The sequence below is a fragment of the Pocillopora verrucosa genome, chromosome 7 (genome assembly GCF_036669915.1).
Source record: "Pocillopora verrucosa isolate sample1 chromosome 7, ASM3666991v2, whole genome shotgun sequence".
Classification (NCBI taxonomy): domain Eukaryota; kingdom Metazoa; phylum Cnidaria; class Anthozoa; order Scleractinia; family Pocilloporidae; genus Pocillopora; species Pocillopora verrucosa.
Genome location: NC_089318.1, coordinates 20,444,802 through 20,464,989, shown reverse-complemented (window position 1 = coordinate 20,464,989; position 20,188 = coordinate 20,444,802). Strand labels below are relative to the sequence as shown.

Below are 20,188 nucleotides of genomic sequence, written 5' to 3'. Positions count from 1 at the left end.
GATTATGCCCACCCAGCCCACCCTCTGCCCTACAAACACACATACACCAACAAAAAGGACACTGTCTGCCTAATGACCTCTGCTCGTCCCACCTTCAGCCCCAATTTTTTTTTTCAATTCCCATCACGACGAATGCACATGTTTTCTCATCACACAACTGCCCAAAAATAAAAATAAAAACAATTTATTCCATAAGTCTTGAAAGTTCACATAAACTGAATTCAACTGTACCTATCTTCAACAAGTCAAAGAAATCAATACTAATGAATGGGCTGGCTCCAAGAGCCCTTTGATTTCACACTTATCGCGAAAGATCGGTACCACATGCTAAGAACGCATTACGTTACAAAATTAATTACTGCTGATTGAAATAAGTTATAACGGATTTAATACCTTGGTAATTTAATGTTAGGTGAGATCTTAATCATAGTACTATATATACAATAATACATACTATATTAGTATAGGTAATCACATGATTTCGAGTGCAATTTGGAATAAATATGCACGAGCAAATTTTTTTCGAAGGGTGGTCTTTGAAAAAATTAACAAGTGCTTATTTATTCCGAATTGCGAAAAAAGAAAAATCGTGTGATTACCTATTAATAATATACATGAAAAAATACGAGATAGCTTATCATAATTATGCAGACGCAAAGTGCGCGCATCAAGTGCAAAAATAATTTATTCAAACCCTGCAAGTGACTTTGTGCGTTCGGTCAAAACAACCGCGTACGATCAAAACAGTAATATGCAATGATATTTTTACATCTTTAAGACGCAAAAAAGTTCAAATTCCGGCTGAACAGTTCAAGGAATTGTTCAGTCTGTGTCCGAATCACTTTCGATGAAATGGAATCGTCGTTTGTGAGGTTTAACCATGTTTGTTTTTAATTTCGGCTTAGAATCGCTCGAGTACAGTGTTCAGCTGGTCGGCTCGTAATTTTCGATTTCCTTGGCAATTCCCTTCCTTGAACACCACTTTTTCCAAACCGACAACCAAAATGCAGTGCTTTTTTACAGTGTTTTCGTTGTTACAGCTGTTTTTTTAGCTGCTGTATTGTTACTGAGGTGGCAAAAGAAAACCTACTTAAAACGCCGGCCATTGTTTCGCTCGCAAATTTTCAGCGTGTCCAAATCTTGCGACATCCAAGGCTCGCACTTGAATGGCTATCTGTGAGTTTCTTTGATTATTGACCAATCAAAATGTCTATTTTGTTACTTCTTTGCACTGAATTAACCTTCTTCTGCACTGAATTATCTAAACACTGCATTTATCTTAGTCAGTCAGAACTGATTAATTTTTTCATGTATATTACTCGCTTGATTACCATCAATTGACGTAGATTTATCAATATGTTTCCGGACTTTATGGTTTACTGCTTCTATGGCATCGTCTTCCTGTTATGACACTGCTTATATCTCCAACGTTTATTCAATCATTTTCCATGTTATTGGAGAGAGGTTAGCAAAAACACGAAGAAAGCAAGCAAGAAAGAAAGAGTGCATGGTTTACATATACTTTTATATGCTTTGTGTCTCGCCTTCTTTCGACAGCGCTTGTCACTTTCAAAACAATTCGCCTCAGGAAGATGTTATGAGTGCACTTGTAACGGTTGCTGATTCGTCTTTCTTAGGAAACGTGATTTCCAGCCGTGGTCTGCTGCAGCATTCGATGAATGTAAACGTGTGTTTGATACGATACTCCTTTTTTTCTTGTATTTCATCCATTCCATTTCTGTTATTCTTTGGTATGATCTTCCTGTCGAAAATAAATTGTGTCTTGTATTGGAACTCTATTTTAGATAATTGCGGTGGTCGTTTCTACCTTATTATGTGAAGCAACGACGTCACTTCCGCCGAAGTCCTTTGCTCGGTCAAGCGTCAACGCTGTATTGTTGTTGTCTCTACTTCAATTTAAACATGGAACTTTCAAAACTTCGTCATTAGAGATGAGTTCAGAAGCAAGTGTGTAGGCTGAGCGTTCTCTTAAACAAGGTTTTTGTCCGATCATCTGTTTTGTTTTTCACCATCTTTTAGAAGAAGGAAAAAAACTTGCAGCGCTAAGTGGTGAGTACAAATTTACTCGTCTAAGAAAAGGAGCGTCGTCGAGTGCTGTGAAAAGCGCTTATCGATCTAAAGCTTATAAGAAGCGGATGATTTTGGCTAGTGAATGCTTTTCTCGTCTAAGACACTGATCATTTACTCCTAGTTTACCTCAATAACTGTACCTGAATTGTCAGACGGGATAAGAAAACACTCATTTGTAATATTCAATGATGTTCACTTCTTGTGGCATGCATCGACAGGAATTGAGAGAAAAACACTTAGCACAGCCACTGCATCTCACAAACGACATTTTCAAGTGCCTATTTTATATCTAACTTAGGCGGGTTACTGGCAAAGCAATGAAGTAGTAGATACATAAAAACAGCCAGCTCCTACTTTACAAGTTTCTTAAATCCTGCTTCATGATGGAATTGCGTCATTTTTTTACACATGACTATAACATGGCACCTTTTATATTTTTTACAACAGCCAAAGCTACAGTTATGTTCAAAAATTAGATACAAACGGTAGATTTAATTTGCCATCAGTCTCTGGTTCTAATAAATTATAGTGCTGATGGCAGTTAATTAATTCCGTACTTTAAGTCTCATTACATTATTGTCACCACCACCTTCTGGTTCCAAAGTCTTTAATTATGGCGCTAATGGCAGTAATTAATTTCGGATTTTAAGGTTCATTACTCCGCTGGTATCGTCTTCCTGTTATGATGCTGTTTATATCTATAGTGCTTTCTATTGGAACTGAGTGGATGGAAAGAATGAAATAAAATAAAAAGAAAGTAAGAACGAAACAAAAATACAATTAAATGAAATATTTCACTTCATTTTCCGTTACGTTGTGTTGCGAGTGATGAGGCACCACCAGTTGCCACCAGTTTCTACTTCCAAAGACTTAAATTATAATGCTGATGACAGTAATTAATTTCGAATTTTAAGGTTCGTTACCACCCAAAGCTAAGCTGTAATTGACTAAATTTGTCTAAAAAATGTTTTTTAATACTGACTTTTAAAACAATAAGTTTATTTTTTGTGTGTCACGCCAAGCTCTTCCAGCCATTCTGGCAAACAACACACAGAGCCTTTCGTAGTTCCTTGTTAGAGGTGCGGTTATTGAGCCTTCGCACAATGTTATCTTCATCCTCATTCCCAATCACAATGTTTGCTCCTTTTCCTTTTTTCCCCATAATTTAAGCCGAAGAAGGGAAAAGTTGCAGCATTTATTGTTGAAGTAAAGACTTCGCCAATCTAAGGGGAAGTCGCTATCAAGATACTGAATTTTTTTGGTCACTACAGTTTCTAAAGATGCTAGAAGCGTAATGTTCATATTAGTAACGAGGCTTTAAGAGATGAGCCTTTCGCGCAACTCCACATCTTACGCTTGGACCTATGCAGTGGGTGCTTCCAACGTTGTCCCAGCATTTGTTTGTGTTGTTGTTTTTTGCGAGCAGAATAGCAAATTATAGTTCTACGGAAGTTGTTGAAATCCTTTTAAAGCTCGTGTCTTGTATTTCCTCCAAACCAAAGCTAATACATTTTTTTTCTTTTTTGATTGCAGTAAAAGAATACGTCACATAGCAACATGGAAAGCGCATCAGAAGGGCAGAGCTTTGTGGATGGGAGATTCCAATGTCAGTGATTCAATTTACTGTTTGAAGAATTAGATACAGGAATCGAAATAGTGATAAATATTCAATAACGTTTCTTTTCTTACTTCCCTCCTTTACAAATATAAAGTCAGAGATCAACCGAGGAGAGTGTTCGTGGTTAGAGATGTTAGAAATTATTTAAAAAGATTGGAAGCGTAATCCAGTTGATAAATTCTTGATTATTAGTAATAAATGCCAGGTTAGGGTAGTTCTGGCTGGCATATACCTACGTTCGCCTTACCCCATATTGACACTCAATTGGGATTCATATGGAAGTAAGAACCATTCTTGAATCGGGAACAACCGTAAGTAGAGCTGTACCTGCAAAACCATCAGCAGGAAAGGGCAGCAAAAAAGGGACTAACAAGTGCCATCTGAACCGCCATGTTGCATTAATTTATTTGTATTGGTGCATAAGAACTTTCACAACCAAATGCCTCAAGCATCGGGTTAATCGTCTGTTAATGTCTCCTAAAACAGCTTCCTTCGGACTACTCTCATCCATGCGATTAGCCTCAACAATCAGTTGCTTCTCCTGAGCTCCAACCATTAACCGTTCATCTCTTGATGTAAAGATGGCTCACGGAACCGGATACTTAATAAAAGAGATAACGTAAGGATGGTCTCAAACTTTCATTCTCATATGTATACGATGTACCTTCATACAACACAGGGATAAGGGATAAGATGGGACGCAAGGACAGTCCTAGTAACGCAGGGACAAGCGGAGAAATTCGTTTCGGTCCGCAAGAAGAAAGAAACTCACCAGTCCATTACGACACAGGTAACTATATTTAATTACTCAAGCATCCTTTATTTACCTCAAAGCTTAAGCAAAATTAGAACCACAGCCAAGTTGATTGTATCACACCGTGAGTTTTGTACCAGAATCTTCAGAGGGATTTTATTTATTCTCTTTCTTTTTGATTCATTTTTTCTTCTGTTTTATCTTAATACGGGTGAAACTCTACAAATCAGAAGGAAATGTGTTTTGGTCGTATTTCCGCTCCGTTGTTTATAAATCATGCATCATATAATACAAATCGCAAAGTAAGGACTTCCCCCACCGAAACTGACATTCCCTGAGGAATGGTATTTTTCCAATGACTTGGAATTTTTCTCAACAATAGGCAAGTGACTACTTATGAATAGCTCTTGGATGACATTTTGGTTAAAAGAAAGCCTTGTTTTTAATAATGGAGAAACTGAACCCTTTACCTGAAAGACATTCCGGCGCTGTTTACAATCCAACAATATCTAGATTTTTCCATCACTGAAACACCTTATGGTCGAAGGAAACCACTGAGCATTGACTTCACAAAAAAATCTGTCAGAGTTATCTCTGACCCTCGGTATAGTTTCTAAGATTCTGAAGACCTTCCGTTGGCCATTAGAAGAATTTTTCCCCTAATGAAAATCTGTTATCCTTTAAAGTTTACGTCTCCCTATTCGTTCTTAATCTTTTTTATATTGCAACTTCCCCTTTGTCAGGAAGTGCCATCATATTTTCGAAGAGCTAAGGCATGTACCTTTGAGATAACGCTCTTCACCATTTGATTTAGATACCTTCAACCTGAAATATTTTTTGAGTGCTAAAGGAGATCACATGTCATGGGAGAATATAAAGAAAGTAGTTACAGTTAATGCTCTCTGCGACGCGGAAGACCCCATCAAAAACGCATTTAAGGTAAGCTTACTAAATTGAAAGAAAGGTTCGATCTTTTGATAGCCATAAATCACAATTTTGTTGAGAGGGAAGTAAACCAGACCACTGGATACCTAAATCAGCCCACTGTTATAAAACAACCGGTGTCCGACTTTGGACACTACCATCCAAATTTAGACACTTGTGTCCAATTTTAGACCCGAAGTCCGCTTTATGACATTACAGTTCTTTTAGAGAAACGTGTGTCCAATTTTAAACATGTGTCCAATTTTGGACACTACCGTCAGATTTAAAGCAATACTGCCCTATTTTAGAAGTTAGTGTCCGTTTTATTAAAAGGAGTGTCAGATTTTCAGACAGCAGTCTCAGATTTTGGACACTAAAATGCAATTTTAGACACTGGTGTCCGATTTTTACCTCTGGCGTCCTCTTTAGGATACCAGGGTCCGACTTTAGATACAACCGTCCGATTTTAGACTTTAGAGTCCGATTTTGGACACGATTGTTAGATTTCAGACACAGCTTCCGATTTTGAACTCTAATCTTTTTTTGTGTTTTCGATAAAAGTTACCTTGGCTGAATAGGGTCTTAATTCCTAGATCTATTCATGCATTCATCCACTCCATCAATCTTTTGTCTGTACTTCCGATCGTTTGCTTGTTTGTTTCCTCTTTCTCATGTCCTCATTCGTTAACTCATACAGGTATCATGTTTTTATTTTAGTTTTCGCTTATTCTCTGTCTCAATATAAATATTAGGTTCATGCAAAACTACTTCATCTGGCTGAAACAACCACAGAGAACACAAAATCCTTGGAGAACCTAGCTGATAATGTCCAGGACTTTGCATTCGATTTCTTGGACCAAGTAGAGAGGAAAGAAGACATGCGCATCAATGATGAAGATATGGATCGATATGGTTCTCTGTTCAGTGACATGACGGATAAGGCAATTGCTGAACAACAGAAAAAAGTACTTTTATGGTGTATCTCCCGGAAAAAAATTGGAAACACAAATCTTAAAGTCTTTCGGTTGCTATTGAACTTAGAACCTCAGGCTCATTCTCATGAAAGAAGCATACGTATCCCAGAGATTGTGAACTTTGGCAACCGATTTTGATGAATGGCAGTGCAAATTTGGTTCAAATGTGGACCCACCATGAACACACTCATTCCAAACCATCAATCATTTGGCTGTTTATATGCAAGGCCATAACCCCTCCAAATTAAAGCATGACATATTTTATTGTCATTTGAGGAATATTTCATCAAGGCTAACTTTTGCATCAAGTGTAACTAAAATTGGTTGACCACTGATTCCAACCTCTGGAACGCTATTCGATTTCATTTTCCAAGTTCAAACAACTTCAATGCATGATATTTTACACTAGATTTCTATAACATATAGCCTGAAAAAAGGTTATAGACGAGAGGATTTGTGGATATTTCGAGCAGTACCAAATTCAGGTTAATTGAATAGTTGCGATACTTGAAGCGTCGCCTTCGTAAGTGAGTTAGAAAAGTTATAAGAAGGAGGAGTATAGAGTATGGTTATTAGTTAAAGTAATTCATTATTGACAAAAGTTTTTATTTTCTTCCTATCACGTTATTTCCTCAGTTCTTATCACATCCATTTGTGTTCAAAAGAGTAGAAAAACGATGGAAATATGGCTTATCGGAGGATTTCCAATTTGGAAAGCTGCACCGCTGTGTTCTATTATTGATCATGATGCTGGATACAATTTTGACGCCCCTATTGCTTCCCTTAATCGCATGTGCATTCCTACAGAACCAGCCACAAAAAGCAGAAGGAGAGAAATCGAAATCGCTTTGCACAAGGATCTTAGGTAAATATAAAATAAGGTAAATTATAAAATGAGACACGTCTAAAAGAATGATTCAAATAACTGGTTGTTATTCATGTAACCGCCCAACATTTTCTCAGTTCTGAGGTACGCATCTCTCTCCATAGGGGCATAAATTATCGATTTTGCCTACGTTATCATAAGGTTTGCATTATCTCGGATTTTAAGTAAGGGACCTTATGACACCGTCAAATGTCATTTATCTCAGTAAAAGCAAAGATTGGTTCTTTAAAATGTATCAGAGTTGTTTTTTGTCTCCACAATTGAACTGTCTAAACTATGACAAGGCATAATTTGACATAACAATCATCATTCAACTCACCATTCTTAATCCCGTTTTTTTTACAGAAACTTATCGATGGTACTCGGATACTCCCTGCGTCATTTTCGTTAAGACACAGTTTATGCAACTGATTTTCATTGTGCTGCATTTCTGGTTATCCATAAATGGTTCGTCTGTTGCTCCGACCATTGAGGAGGCCTTGGTGTTGTTCTTCTTCGTTGGATTTGTTGTCAGTGAGATCCATCAGTATAAAACATCGGCGGAAAAAGTTTACTTCAGGTAGTAGACCCTTGACGTTCAGAGGGCGAGAGAGCTTATTAGATCACCTGAGTTTTTAAGTACAGTATCTCTATTAAAAAATAAATATAATTATTGTTAGCTCTGTTTCTCAATGTATATTTCCCAGGAAATTTTTCGGGATAATTTGGGAACACCTGAACATGATTTCCATTTCTTTCAGAAATCCCTGATTGTGAGAGTAATCGGAAGTTGCAATTGTATCACATGTGTAGCAAATCGAGATTCTTGCATAGTAGGAGTTGTTGCAGTTTTCTTTGTCTGGTGTTTGCTTTTCTTTAGCAATTCCAAATTTAGTGTGAGATCGACAACAATTAAACGCTTTAAAAACCTACCTTCTTTGGTAACAGCTCTTATCGACGCTTAATTTGCATATCACAATAGACGATTCAAAATATCGAGACGAAACTTTTTAAATAACAGTTTATTTTCTTTCCATTCTAGAGACATGTGGAACTACTTAGATATGGGGATCGTTTTTATCTATGTGGTCATTCTCGTTTGCCGAATAGCAACTTTCATTATCGGTGGCGATGCCTTTCACAATCGCTGGTTAGAAATCGCCAATTACTCCTATGGGTTCAACACGCTGTTCCTTACTTTACGATTTTCCAGTATCTTAGAGCTCAGTTCAGTTGTCGGTCCACTTCAGCTGGCGTTGTTTCAAATGTTAAGAGACTTGCTGATTATACTCATTCAGTTTGCTTTCGTGATTGTGGCGTTTTCAATGGCCATCACGAAGTGTTACACCGCTGAAAAGTCGTACATGATTCCACAGGACAGCAAATCAAATTATACAGAGTAAGCCGCTTACTTACCTGCTTCTGTGCCTTTTTGTTTTTAACTGTTTATTTGTCACTATGTAAAAAAAAATGGTGTAGGAAGGAGATGGCAACAACAGAGCAAACATTTCAAATCATTTTGCAATCCATCTTCCATCTTTAAAGCGAGAATTGTCATTCAAGGATGAAAGCTCTATAATATTTTAATAATATAATAATATTTTCTGAGAGCTAGCTCGTTCAACATTTCACTCTTAAAATACTTACGGCCAACACATTATGAGTAGACTCTGACAAAGTTTTATAAAGAGAGCAATTTATCCCTCTCCTTATTCTGAGAAAGGACCCCTTTGCCTATGGACATGATATTGGACCAGTCTAGCTTGAAAAATTAGATCGACTTTTTGGATCATCGCTAGAAGTGGTGTTCAGGTCAGGGGTACACATAAATAGGCATCGTTGATGATAGTCTTCTACTCAAGTTATCTCTTGCTGTTTCCATCCCATACTAACATTCTATTTTTTTTTCGACCATTTTACCTTATCAATATAAACAAAGGGATTTTTCCTTTCTTCTTTCCCAGGTATTGTGTTCCAGGAAATTTCAACTGGTAGGTCATTTCCCTTTTACTTAAAGCTCAAACAAGGTCGAGAATGAAGAATCAGAATTTTATATCCTCTCATCAACTGGCCAAAACGTAATTTATTTCATTTCCTTGAATGGAACGTAAAATTGCTCTATTTGTCAATACCTTTAACAATTCCAAAACTGATGAATTAACCTAGGAACGAAAAATTACCTAACCTGCCTAAAATTTGGCTCGTTTTCGAGAAGAGTATACATTTCAGCAGTGCATTTGCCCAAAATCTGCTAGTAGGGTAACAAGTTAGTTAAGAAACACATACACTTTTTAGTACAATGATGTTCATTTCATGGCTTTTTTTAACGGCATACTACACTCACAAGCATCTCCTTCCGTTACTTTCAGTTTATTAAAGTCTGCAATACATCTTGTCTGGTCTGTTTTTGGAATGACCCATTTCGAGGAGATGGAATCTCAAACTAGTACGACTACGATCATCGTTGTTCTCCTGTTCTTGTGTTTTTTGGTGCTATCAGTCATCATGTTGGTTAATATCCTAGTAGCCTTATTGACAGCGACATATGATAAGTACAAGGTTTGTTTTAATCAGTCAAGCAATTATATATATGATCAGAAAAGAAAAATATTATTATATATCTCTGTCACTATGATTTTACGCTTGTTTTTCGCGCCGCTGGATTTAAGTTTAAGTTTCATTTGGAATCATTCAAATGAAGAGGCATACTTGTTATCTTTGCTTCTTATTGTTCGTTTTCATCGCTAAGTGAGACAACTGCGTATTTGTTAATGTACGTGTTCAAGTTTTCAACATGCTCATGACCTTTGCAGCAACCTCATGCTCGTCTCGAAACAGCGTAATAATGATTCAGCTCGTATACCCAAACGCGATATTACGTTACTTCTAATGCACTTCCTCTGACACAAACAATTTGTTTTATGACTCAACTATACAAAAAAAAGATCTATCCGAAGTTTTTTCTTGATGATATAGTAATGATCAGCTTTCATGCAGCATTGCTTTTGTATCCTCACTGTTCAGAACTGCTGGGAAATAGAATGGAAATTCTCACGCTCTGTTATGGAGGAGCAGTATAGACGAATGCACGTGGTTGTTGTACCATTCAACATACTTACTTTGCCAATAGTGTACTTGTATTGGGGACTTCACGAAGATACCGGAGAGGAGGTACTAAACCAGTATCAGATCGGAAAAGAGCTTGCCAATTAAGATTAGCCACAATCATCATTATTTTAGTGTATTAATGATGTACATGGAAAAATCGCACGCGTCTGATTGGCTGAAAACGGTGGCATTTTTTATGAAACACGAGTGCAAAGTTGTAACACGAGTGTAAGTTACAAATAGCGCGCGCACTCTTTCAAAATTTCGTTTGTCTCGAGTTTCTGTGATGCTTTTCATGTACATTATTTACAAGTAATAATATGATTTATCTTAAAATCTAGTGTGATAAACACTCGTGGGCAAGCACTTGCTATAAGAATGTACTTCTGCTTATTGACATCAAATTGCACTCGAAATCATGTTGTTACCTATACCTATTTTAGTCCTCAAATTATGCTTGCTGCGCCCAGATAAAATTCATGTATCCTTTATCCAGTGCAAAAAGCTTATCGACATGTGATGCTGTTGTTGCTTCTTTCTGATTGATTCCGCTTCGCTTGTTTGTTTGCATGTTTTTGGAATTTATGTTGTGCTTGTTTGCTCTGGCTTTGTTTCTTTTGTTTGTTTCTTTTTCTGTTTGTTTAATAATTTGTGAGCGGTCGCTGTTGCACCGTTTGTTTATATATATTCCATTTTTTGCTTTTTGCCAAAATTAGTCTCGCCTATTGTTCTTAAGACTAACACCAGTTGTTTGCTGTTCTTGTTTTTGCTTATAAAGAAAAAGAAAAGGAGGAAAAAGGAGTACAAAGATTTCTTGAAGAGCGTGTTCTTTCCTATAATAAAAAACCGCTATAAAGAGAAATATAAAGGATCGTTTCCTTCAACAGGTAACGCTTTCATAAATAACTCTTTATGATTATTGTGCAGAAAAAGTTTATAAGATTCATACGAGAAAATGGGCGAACTTACGAAGATCTTCTAAATCTGTTGAACAATTACGTACAGATGAATTTGTTTTTTCATATATAGTTCTAGCTCAGATTTATAAAAGATGTTATCGTCCACGGAGGAGATACATATATATATATATGAAGTTTAATCGTTTGCCTCACGATGTAGAGTCAGGCTATCAATTGTATATATTGTGAAACAAACAATTAAATCTTCTTTAATCAAACTAGCTTTTCTATCATTTCCTGTCTCTCGGGAAAAAACCAAATAAATAAAAATAAGTTAATCAATGACTCGAAATCCACTGACGAAATATTTTCATCGCCCAATTAGGGCGTTACAACGTTCAGCCAAATGCCATCTGACTGGGTAGGATAAAAAAAAAAACATACTTCTCATCTTCGCTTCTCATTGTTTGTTTTCATTGCTAAGTGAGACAACTGCGTATTAGTGAATGTACGTCTTCAAGTTTTCAATATGTTCATGACCTCTGCAGCAGCCCCATGCTCGTCCCAAAACAGAGTAATAATGACCCAGCTCGTATATCCAGACGCGTTACTACGTTACGTCTAATGCACTTCCTCTGACATAAACAACTTGTTGTAGTCGATAGTAAACTGGATACCTTGGAAGAAAACCTGAGTAGAGTGAAAAGAGAACTTGGAATACAAGAGGAAAAAGAACAAGTAAGACCCATTTTTTCAGTCTATGAAGGGCTTCGCAGCATAGGTTCAGTGCGTCGGTGTGCTAATTGTTGATTCATAGATACGTGGTGGCTCCTGAACGCGCACTTTTTTTATTGCTCTTATCTCACCCATTGGAAATATTTTGTTTGTTTGTTTTTTTTGTGGTTTTTGTTGTTTTATATTTGTTTTGTTTGGTTGTTTTGTTCTGGTCTGCATGTTAGATCGCAAAGTCCCTTAGGCACTTGGAATTCAGTTGTCTTCAGAAAGGCGAACTATGTTACCAATGGATACTTTTTATGCCATTAATTGTTTCATATAAACGACTGACGTTACTGAAATTGTTGTTGTTCTTGCTGCTGAATTTTTTCCGAGAAATGCTCTTCTTCTAATATTATGGGAAAATTTGTATTTTTCTTTACAAATTCAGGCATAATATGCCAACGCTTTTCGAATTACCTGTCATTACCGCTTATCTTCGCATTGAGAATCCATACACTTCCTTTGCTTATCCAATATTCTATTGTTTGTGTGCGAAATAATAGGGGAGTCAAGAGCCAAATCGGGTCGTCTCCGTGAAAAGCAGACTGGAGAGAATGGAAGAAAAGCTGAACATACTTATCGAAAGGCTGGGGCAAACCAAAGAACAGGTCAGACTTTGTTTGTAGGTATTCTATTTCAAACTGCTCATATCGTGTCACATGGATTAATATGCATGTTTAGCCATGTGCAAAAAGCAAGCGATTATAGACTGTTTATAATCTCTTGCAGGAAGTAAATATAGCTAAATCTTTGGATATAGAAATGTTGACAACCACATACTTCTTATTCCTTCTGCTGTTTAACCTACAGAGTGACGGAAAAGGCCAACACAAGATGGCGGCATGGGTGACTTTGTTGGCTTTCTTAATACCATCTTTGAAATCTTATTGACCAATTAAACTACTTGGCTCCTATTGTATGTTGACGCTCAAGCTCTTCAGAAGGGTCCCTCATTAATAACGGTGATTGCAGATGTACCCTGGTCCTCGCACAATGTTTCAAATCAGTCATGTGCATCGAACAGTAAATACAATAATTATTAGGAAAAAATTTTCATGGATAAGCTAAATTGATATATATTTTCTCTTCTTTTAACCCATCAGGCAAAGAGAGAAGCAAAGAGTGACAACATCGGAACCCCTCAAATGCAAAACTCTACAGAGGACAATGGCCAGGATTGTCATTTGTGAATCAATCGACATTTCTGATGACTATTTCCTACTCAGCAATTTCTTACCACTAGACCTATAACTTTAACTTTAATACTAACTCCTAACTAGTTACATTAAACAATTCAATTCAATCAATTTGAGGACAGCTTAAAACAAAATGCAAGATTTCTTAAAATAAGCCGCCTTAATTATTAACCTAGTTAAAAAAAATCAGTTTCAAAGACTTATCACAGAACAATAAAAAATCACTCCAAACTCATAATATAAATTAGATAATTACGATAAAAAATTAGCACTGACCTTATTATAAAAATAATTAATGATAGATTTGCCCATGGTTTACTACTTGGGCAAATGGGTTGTGTGGAGTCGGTCAAATTTCATTTAATATGTCATAAAATGTGTGTGAGCTTGACATTAGAAAAATTCGAATCTAAGCGCAAATGGGTATAAAAATCAAATTTTTCACCTTGCCATCAGCTTTGACATCGGTTATTTTTCCTAATATTTTTATCACTTTGCTATGGCAATGGAGGATTAATGAAGTCTGTAAACGCTTTTGCTCCACAGATGGCATACATTACGCCTCAAAATTATGCTTGATTGATTATGCTGGATTGTTGCTTTGATTCGGATCGGAGTGAAATGCAAAAGCTGCTAAGTTAAGTTTGACATTGTAAAATTTCGTATAGAATTTTTACTTGTTCCAAATAATTTTGGATGCTAGTCTTATGAAAAAGTATTTAATCGATTTTTCCCCTAAGAACGACCGCCTTCCCTCATGTGAAATCCTTGCGTTTCTATCGGAGGTTCGGTTTAATAATTATTATTTATCTAAGAATGTTATTTTTACAAACTCCCTATAATCAAGTAAACTCATTTAAAATTTTATCAGTTTTTTTACTATGGGAAGATTTATACCTTCCACGAATTGTTGAAATGTAGCCCTCGCCTGTGACAAACAGTCCTTAGCCGAGAGTGTTTTATAAGCCTTTAACCCCAAATGTGTTTTGTTAAACCGGCTTTATCTATATGACAATTAGAAACAGAGAACAGATTCAGAAAAACTTAATTTTCCATAGGTTTTACTGAGGTAGTGACTCACTTATGTTTTCTGTATGCTCAACATGAAGGAGACAACCATCGGTTTTAGCAGCTTCTATGAAAAAAACAATTTTAAACCTCGTTTTTAAACATGTTTAAGCTTTGGTGTGAATAGGGTATTAGTTACAATTGACATTGCCTTGTATATAAGACGCGTTTTCGACCAATAGAAATAAAGAGTGAGTATCAGTTCACCTCTTTCAGCGAGAGGGCTCACAGGAAGATGTCTAGTTTTCTAATTGGTTTTTTTTCTATCCCTATGGGCTCTGTGTTGAATGGAAAAACGCCGATTCCTGAAGAAATTGGTAAGCTACACGTTCAGCTATTTTATTCCTTCATTGGAAATTATTAATAAACGAGGGCAAAAATATCTCTCTTAGTTTAACACAGCATGGAAAGATCGTTTCTGAAAGTAAAATTGATGCTCAAAGATGGAGATTTCATTGTTTTTTTTACCACGTTTTCAAGTTAATCGACTATAACTTTTGCCATCCCAACCCTCTTAAAAAACTTTGGCGCAACTTACCAATTTTAGATGTAAATATTTTACTTGTCACCGGTGTTCCCAGACTATCGCTACCACACGCACAGTATTTTTAGAAATATAAAACATGTAAAGGAAGACAGAGTTGACCTCAGTTCCATTCAAGGATGATAACATAGCTGCAAATGGCAATGAACCATCTTTCATGATACCGTCCACGCTAGTCCCAAATGGGCCGAAATGTGTTCTAACCTTGTCTTAAAGTGAAAAACAAACAAACCTCAGACGCAATCTTCAATGATTTTTATTTTGCTTTGGCAAACATCATCAAATGAAGAATTCATGACAGATAAAATGTAAAGTATTCAAACCGAGAGCGACGAGAGAGGGTACCACTAATTTTTACACATCTAATTAATGCACCTCTTCGCAACTCATAAGCCCAAGAGAGAAGAAGAGCTTTTTCATTATTTCCTAAGCTTGACCTCAACACTGAAGCCATTCTTAAGATTGCTAAAGACAATTTTGTTGCCTTTAGGTCGCGTTGGATTGGTGGATTTGACCTGAACTGTTGGCACGTACTCAGCTGGTGATCCATGCACCATTGGTTGCGCCGGAAGTGTCTTGAGCACTCTTTTTCTCAGCCCCACAGTGATTGAAATTTCCTGGCTTTCTATATGGTAATATTCCCGAACTCCGATATCTTCCATTGTCTTGAGATGGCCAGAATTAGGAAACGCCAGGTCAGGATGGCTGACGCTAAGATAGAGAAACTCCCCATCTTCTCTAGCCATGATAAGGCATGGTTTGTTGGATGACCTGATTGGGCCGTCTGAAGGAAGCGTTGTCGTGGATGAAAATATCACATAGCCAAACTGAGGTGGACTCACCTCCCGCCAATCCACTGTAGACATTTCAAACTTGACCACGTGTGCTACGTCGTTCTTCTGTAAGACTTTGTATACTTTTTTATTACGACTACTTGCCTGAAAATTCCAAACGAATTCAGCAGACTTGGGGTACGATGTTGTTTTTACGTAAACAGCGTACTCGTAATTGTCATTAGAAGGACTGTGCTCAAGCCAAGCTGTGGCGTAGCGACCACTTGATGGCTTAGCTGCTGGTGTTTTTGAGTTTTGATTCGCAATTTGAACTTTGAGACTGGAGGCACTCGAAGCCGGGATATAGTAGCTGTTACCTTTGGTGTCAAGGAGACGTATGTAGCCTGCTTGTGAATTCAAAGGTGGCACCATTGCTGCAAATGTAGATGAACCATCTTTTACGACGCCGTCTACCTTGATTGAGAATGATCTCATCTGACCTCCGGTATCGACCCTTTGAACCTTGTCTTGAAATAGAGTTGTCTGGGCAATTTTCCCTTGTCCGTTTCCTATTCTTATATTACTGCCTAGGCAGACAATCACGTTTTGAAAAAAGAAAACTGACTTTTTGAAATAAAGCTTTATATTGGGAAAAGAGCTGTGTGAGAATTGGTAATCTGGTTGGTAAAAGTCCATGCCAAAAACTCCGTTTGACAAGGCTTCTGGTCCTTTGAAAGTAACTCCACCAGCAAACGATCTTGGACTGAAATACCTTGCTTTCTTCACTCGCGTTTCCTCAAGAGTCAGGGACATAGTGGTGGCACCAGGAATTCTTGTCCAATCCCACCCCTCTTCTACATTATGCGCTAAAAGGGACCCCTCGCTGTTAGCTATAAGCATTTGACCATAACTTTGGAAGATACCGTTAGGGTTTTCTGAAGGACCCATTTCAAAATCCCAAACAAATTTGTTGAAGCCTTTAACGGTAACTGCCCAATCTTCGCGACGATGTACGGAAAGAGCTGCAAAGTTCTTAGACCAATGACCATTTGGAGAGGATTCTGCAGACATACCCTTCTCAACGGCTTTGTTGTGTGCCTGTTATGAGGAATATAGTTTCAATTTTACTATTTCAATAATGAAAAAAGATATTTCAACCGCGGGACATATTTAAAGTTGAATGGAAGATAGTAAAGGACAATTACTTTCCAAAAGGTCCGTAAATGATATGAAAAATAAAATCTGCAATCTTTGAGAAACCTGACAGAATCGCGGTTTACTAAATGAGAGTTAAAACGTGTTACGAAAGAGAAAATATTTTTAAGGTGACGAGCTTTCCTCTTTAAACAATTTATCCAGCTTAAGTTATACACGCCTATGTTATTATTTAGATTATAATCCGAGCACTGATATTGTCTTAAACTGTAAAGAATAGAACGCATAAAATTCACGTATTTATACACTTACTTGGATCATTATATCTAAAGATCCCAATGTATTCATATATGATTTTCCTCGCCTAATTCCTCCACCACCCAGATACTTAGATATTTTTTTGTCGGAAGGCTGATATAATCGTAAAAACATCGTTGCATCCGCGTTTAGGTCAGGGATATGTACTCTTGGCAATGGATTCTGAGTTCTTGAACACTGACGGGTAACGCTCACATAGGCATATGCAGGAAGTATGTTGACCAGGACTTTCCTTGAAAAGCTAGGAAAGCGTCCTCCAACACTGTTTGGTGTAGAGTATTTTACAGCTGTCACCCGGAGAGTCTTTAGGGTCTTGAGTAAATTTTGCTTAGCAGTGCTTGATAAAGCATAGTCAGTTCCTTCTAATAAGTACTGCAGTTGCGCTGCTGTATGCAGTGCTTGAGGTATATATGCGGATGCATAGAACCCCATGTGATGAAAACCAGTAAAATCCGGCTTGATAACTCCTCCGAATGCTTTGTTGACCGCTAAAGCATTCTCCATCCATAGTTTCAAAGCATCCATGTCTCTTTGCCTTGCCTTCTGTTCATCAGGGGTATCTATAGGCATCATCAAAACAGTCAAAAGACGAAAAAGCATTGTCGTAATCATTCTATCGGCGTTTGTTCCCTTGTACTCGTACGTGCTTTGGTACACCTCTCCAAAGTAGTTGTACCATTTAGCGGCATTGACTAAATTTAGAAGTCTGGTCTTGTTTGCATTGTTTTCATGAAGAGACTTCTTGAGAAGGAAAAGGGTATGCATGTATCCAGCTCCATTCTGGTTCAAATCTCCTCTTATGGAGCCAATGGCACTACCATCCGTCCAACCTTGGTCTTCGACGAAATCCAACAAATTTATGACCCGTTGAAGACGAGCTTTGTTTATATATTCTAATGACTCACGGACTTTCGCTTTTGTGTAAGGCTTTCCTTTGGATTTTAGATAGTTAAGGAACTCGTCCTGTCTGGGTTTGTGCTTTCCAGCGATTCGTTTAAGAGATTTTTTTACCTTAGCGGAAGCAGAAGAGCCTAGTTTTTTTAATTCCTCGCCCGCTGTCCTATCTATCTCAACCTGGCGGGACCGTAAATAATACTCCTGCGCCAATGGAAGCATAATATTTGCCATGACAAAGCTAAACTTTCTTGTTTGATCCGCGGCGGAATACTTTGTTGTTCCCTTTTTACAGCCATAGCAAAACAGTGAAGGGCCACTAATCACTCTTTTCCCTCCTGGTGCTGTTTTAAATATGAGTTTATCATATTGCTCGTGTGCCTTATCAATACTTTTCGTCAGTGACTTCCAGCGTTTATCGAGAAACCCGGTGAAATCGTAACTGGTTTTTTCTTCACTGCAGTAGAAATTTCGAAGACGACTTTCGATATGATTGAGACCTTCTGTTTTAGATGGATCGACCGTTGTAGGAAGATTGGTAGGCTGCTTTCTACTCCAACGATATAATTGCCGAGCGGTGTTGATTTCAGTCTTGTCATATCCCTGCTGGTTGATTGGAGGAACTATTTTATCGCGAGTTTGGAAGCTCATATGTTCCACAAAGTCAATCAAATCAAAATAGATGGTATCTTTATGGCTCACTGAAAAGGTGACTTTACTCAACCTGTAGGAACTTAAGGTAGTGATTGACGATGATTTACATTCGGAGTATGCCACCCATACAGCTCTCCAGCCTTTAAATCCGAGATTGACATCAAAAGCTCCAAACGAAGTCTTCTGAGTTTCGTCTCGTAGATTAACAGTCAACATCTTCCCATTGGAAGTCTCTTTCTTGTATAGCCACAACTTCATACCTCCCCGCTTGAGTTTATTTCCTGTAATGATAGATGAGGAAGGCCTGGTATAAGCTAGCACCGACGAACCAGCTGTGGCGCCCACCCACTTGAGAGAACGCTGACCACTCTTGGCCTGTTCTGTAGATAAGGATCGTGAACCGCCTCCAGCAGCTGAGAAGCAGTTTAGCTGATTCATGTCCTCAAAATCTAATAGTTGGTCGCACTGGTTGCCTGATGAAAACAAAAAATGTGAAAATAAAAATGTTAAGTATTGAGAAACCAGCAAAAGCGATCGTAGAAACCAGTTTCGAATTGCTGACGATATTCATTATTTTGTGAGCCTTGCAGAAAACCACCGCCAACTATTTTCGTTTTTCTATGATTTGTTCAGTTTTTTGTGTGTGTGTTAGTTGTTTTTGGTTGTTTTTTGACTGGTTATGTATTTCCTCTTCTTTCTTTCTCTGTTTTCGTGTTGTTTTCGTTTTGCATCCATATGACCATTAAGCCATTTATCAAGTTAAGTGTAAATAATTTATATGATTAAAATTGTGGAGATTGTAGCTTGGATGAATTACATGCCGGAATAAGATGTCAATTATTTCCGAAAAATTAAAATTTTTCTGTTTCATGAATTAAATATATTTCATTCCACATCCACAAATGATATTGAGGCTAGGAAGATGTATTTTCTCCATAAATATGTATCAGCTATTTTGCCAGAAGGGTCTCTTAACGATTTGTCAAAGTTACTTATTAGTTTACAGGGCTAGTTCTTGAGACATATCACCTCCTGTTGTCTGAGCGGCTCCAAAGTCAAACCTCAACAACGCTGAGCAATAAAGAGCAAGAATTATGGATGTTGCTCCAAGCATGACTGAAAAGGAAAACAAATTTAAGCCGAGGGAAAACTTTTCTATCGTTAAAGGTTCCTGTTAAGAATGAGTTGGTTCACTATGTATTTCTGCCTAAAGTTTAGAAACCGAATTTATAAGGTTTGTAGGTGTGGCATTATGAATTTTGGGGTACCCCGGGAAAAAGCAAAGGAACAACAGACAGGTTAACTTCTTGGAAGCTATCGTCATCAGAACAATTGCTTTTCACATAAGCAAAGCCCGAAGTTTGGTAAAAAATATCTAAGAAATCAAGCCAACAAACTTACTCAGGAGACTGGATTAATCAGCGCACTTTCCAAGAAAATGCTGGAGAGAAAATGAAAAAGAAGCACATTTGCATTTCGTTCCCTCTAGTATTTTGTATGTATGAGCTGAATAATAGATGTGTTGAAGAGAATCAACGTTACCTTCCTTAATCGTAAAGAGGTTTTGAGGTCTCGT

At 37.4% G+C, this 20,188-nt stretch overlaps 2 protein-coding genes across 3 annotated transcripts; one reads left to right on the top strand and one right to left on the bottom strand.

The window, feature by feature from the left end:
* Positions 1 to 1,865: 1,865 nt before the first annotated feature.
* LOC131781838 (short transient receptor potential channel 5) lies at positions 1,866 to 16,225 on the top strand. Of its 2 annotated transcripts, none has more exons than XM_059098553.2 (16): positions 1,866 to 2,070; positions 3,625 to 3,697; positions 4,389 to 4,499; positions 5,278 to 5,402; positions 6,140 to 6,352; positions 6,998 to 7,226; positions 7,593 to 7,806; positions 8,269 to 8,625; positions 9,191 to 9,217; positions 9,596 to 9,785; positions 10,251 to 10,397; positions 11,113 to 11,221; positions 11,892 to 11,971; positions 12,514 to 12,618; positions 12,821 to 14,591; positions 15,309 to 16,225. In XM_059098553.2, exons 2-15 carry the CDS (start codon positions 3,649 to 3,651, stop codon positions 12,899 to 12,901), a joined length of 2,037 nt encoding a protein of 678 aa, XP_058954536.2. In that variant the 5' UTR covers positions 1,866 to 2,070; positions 3,625 to 3,648; the 3' UTR covers positions 12,902 to 14,591; positions 15,309 to 16,225. The 2 variants fall into 2 exon arrangements, with proteins under 2 accessions (XP_058954536.2, XP_058954535.2); XM_059098552.2 differs by having other exon boundaries at positions 1,870 to 2,070; positions 13,114 to 14,591.
* Positions 15,133 to 19,726, bottom strand: LOC131781813 (chondroitin sulfate ABC exolyase-like). Its single transcript, XM_059098532.2, has 3 exons — positions 19,642 to 19,726; positions 17,059 to 19,085; positions 15,133 to 16,689 (listed from the first exon to the last, which is right to left on the bottom strand). The coding sequence occupies exons 1-3, from the start codon at positions 19,724 to 19,726 to the stop codon at positions 15,238 to 15,240; spliced, it is 3,564 nt and encodes a 1,187-aa protein (XP_058954515.2). The 3' UTR covers positions 15,133 to 15,237.
* Positions 19,727 to 20,188: the final 462 nt, after the last annotated feature.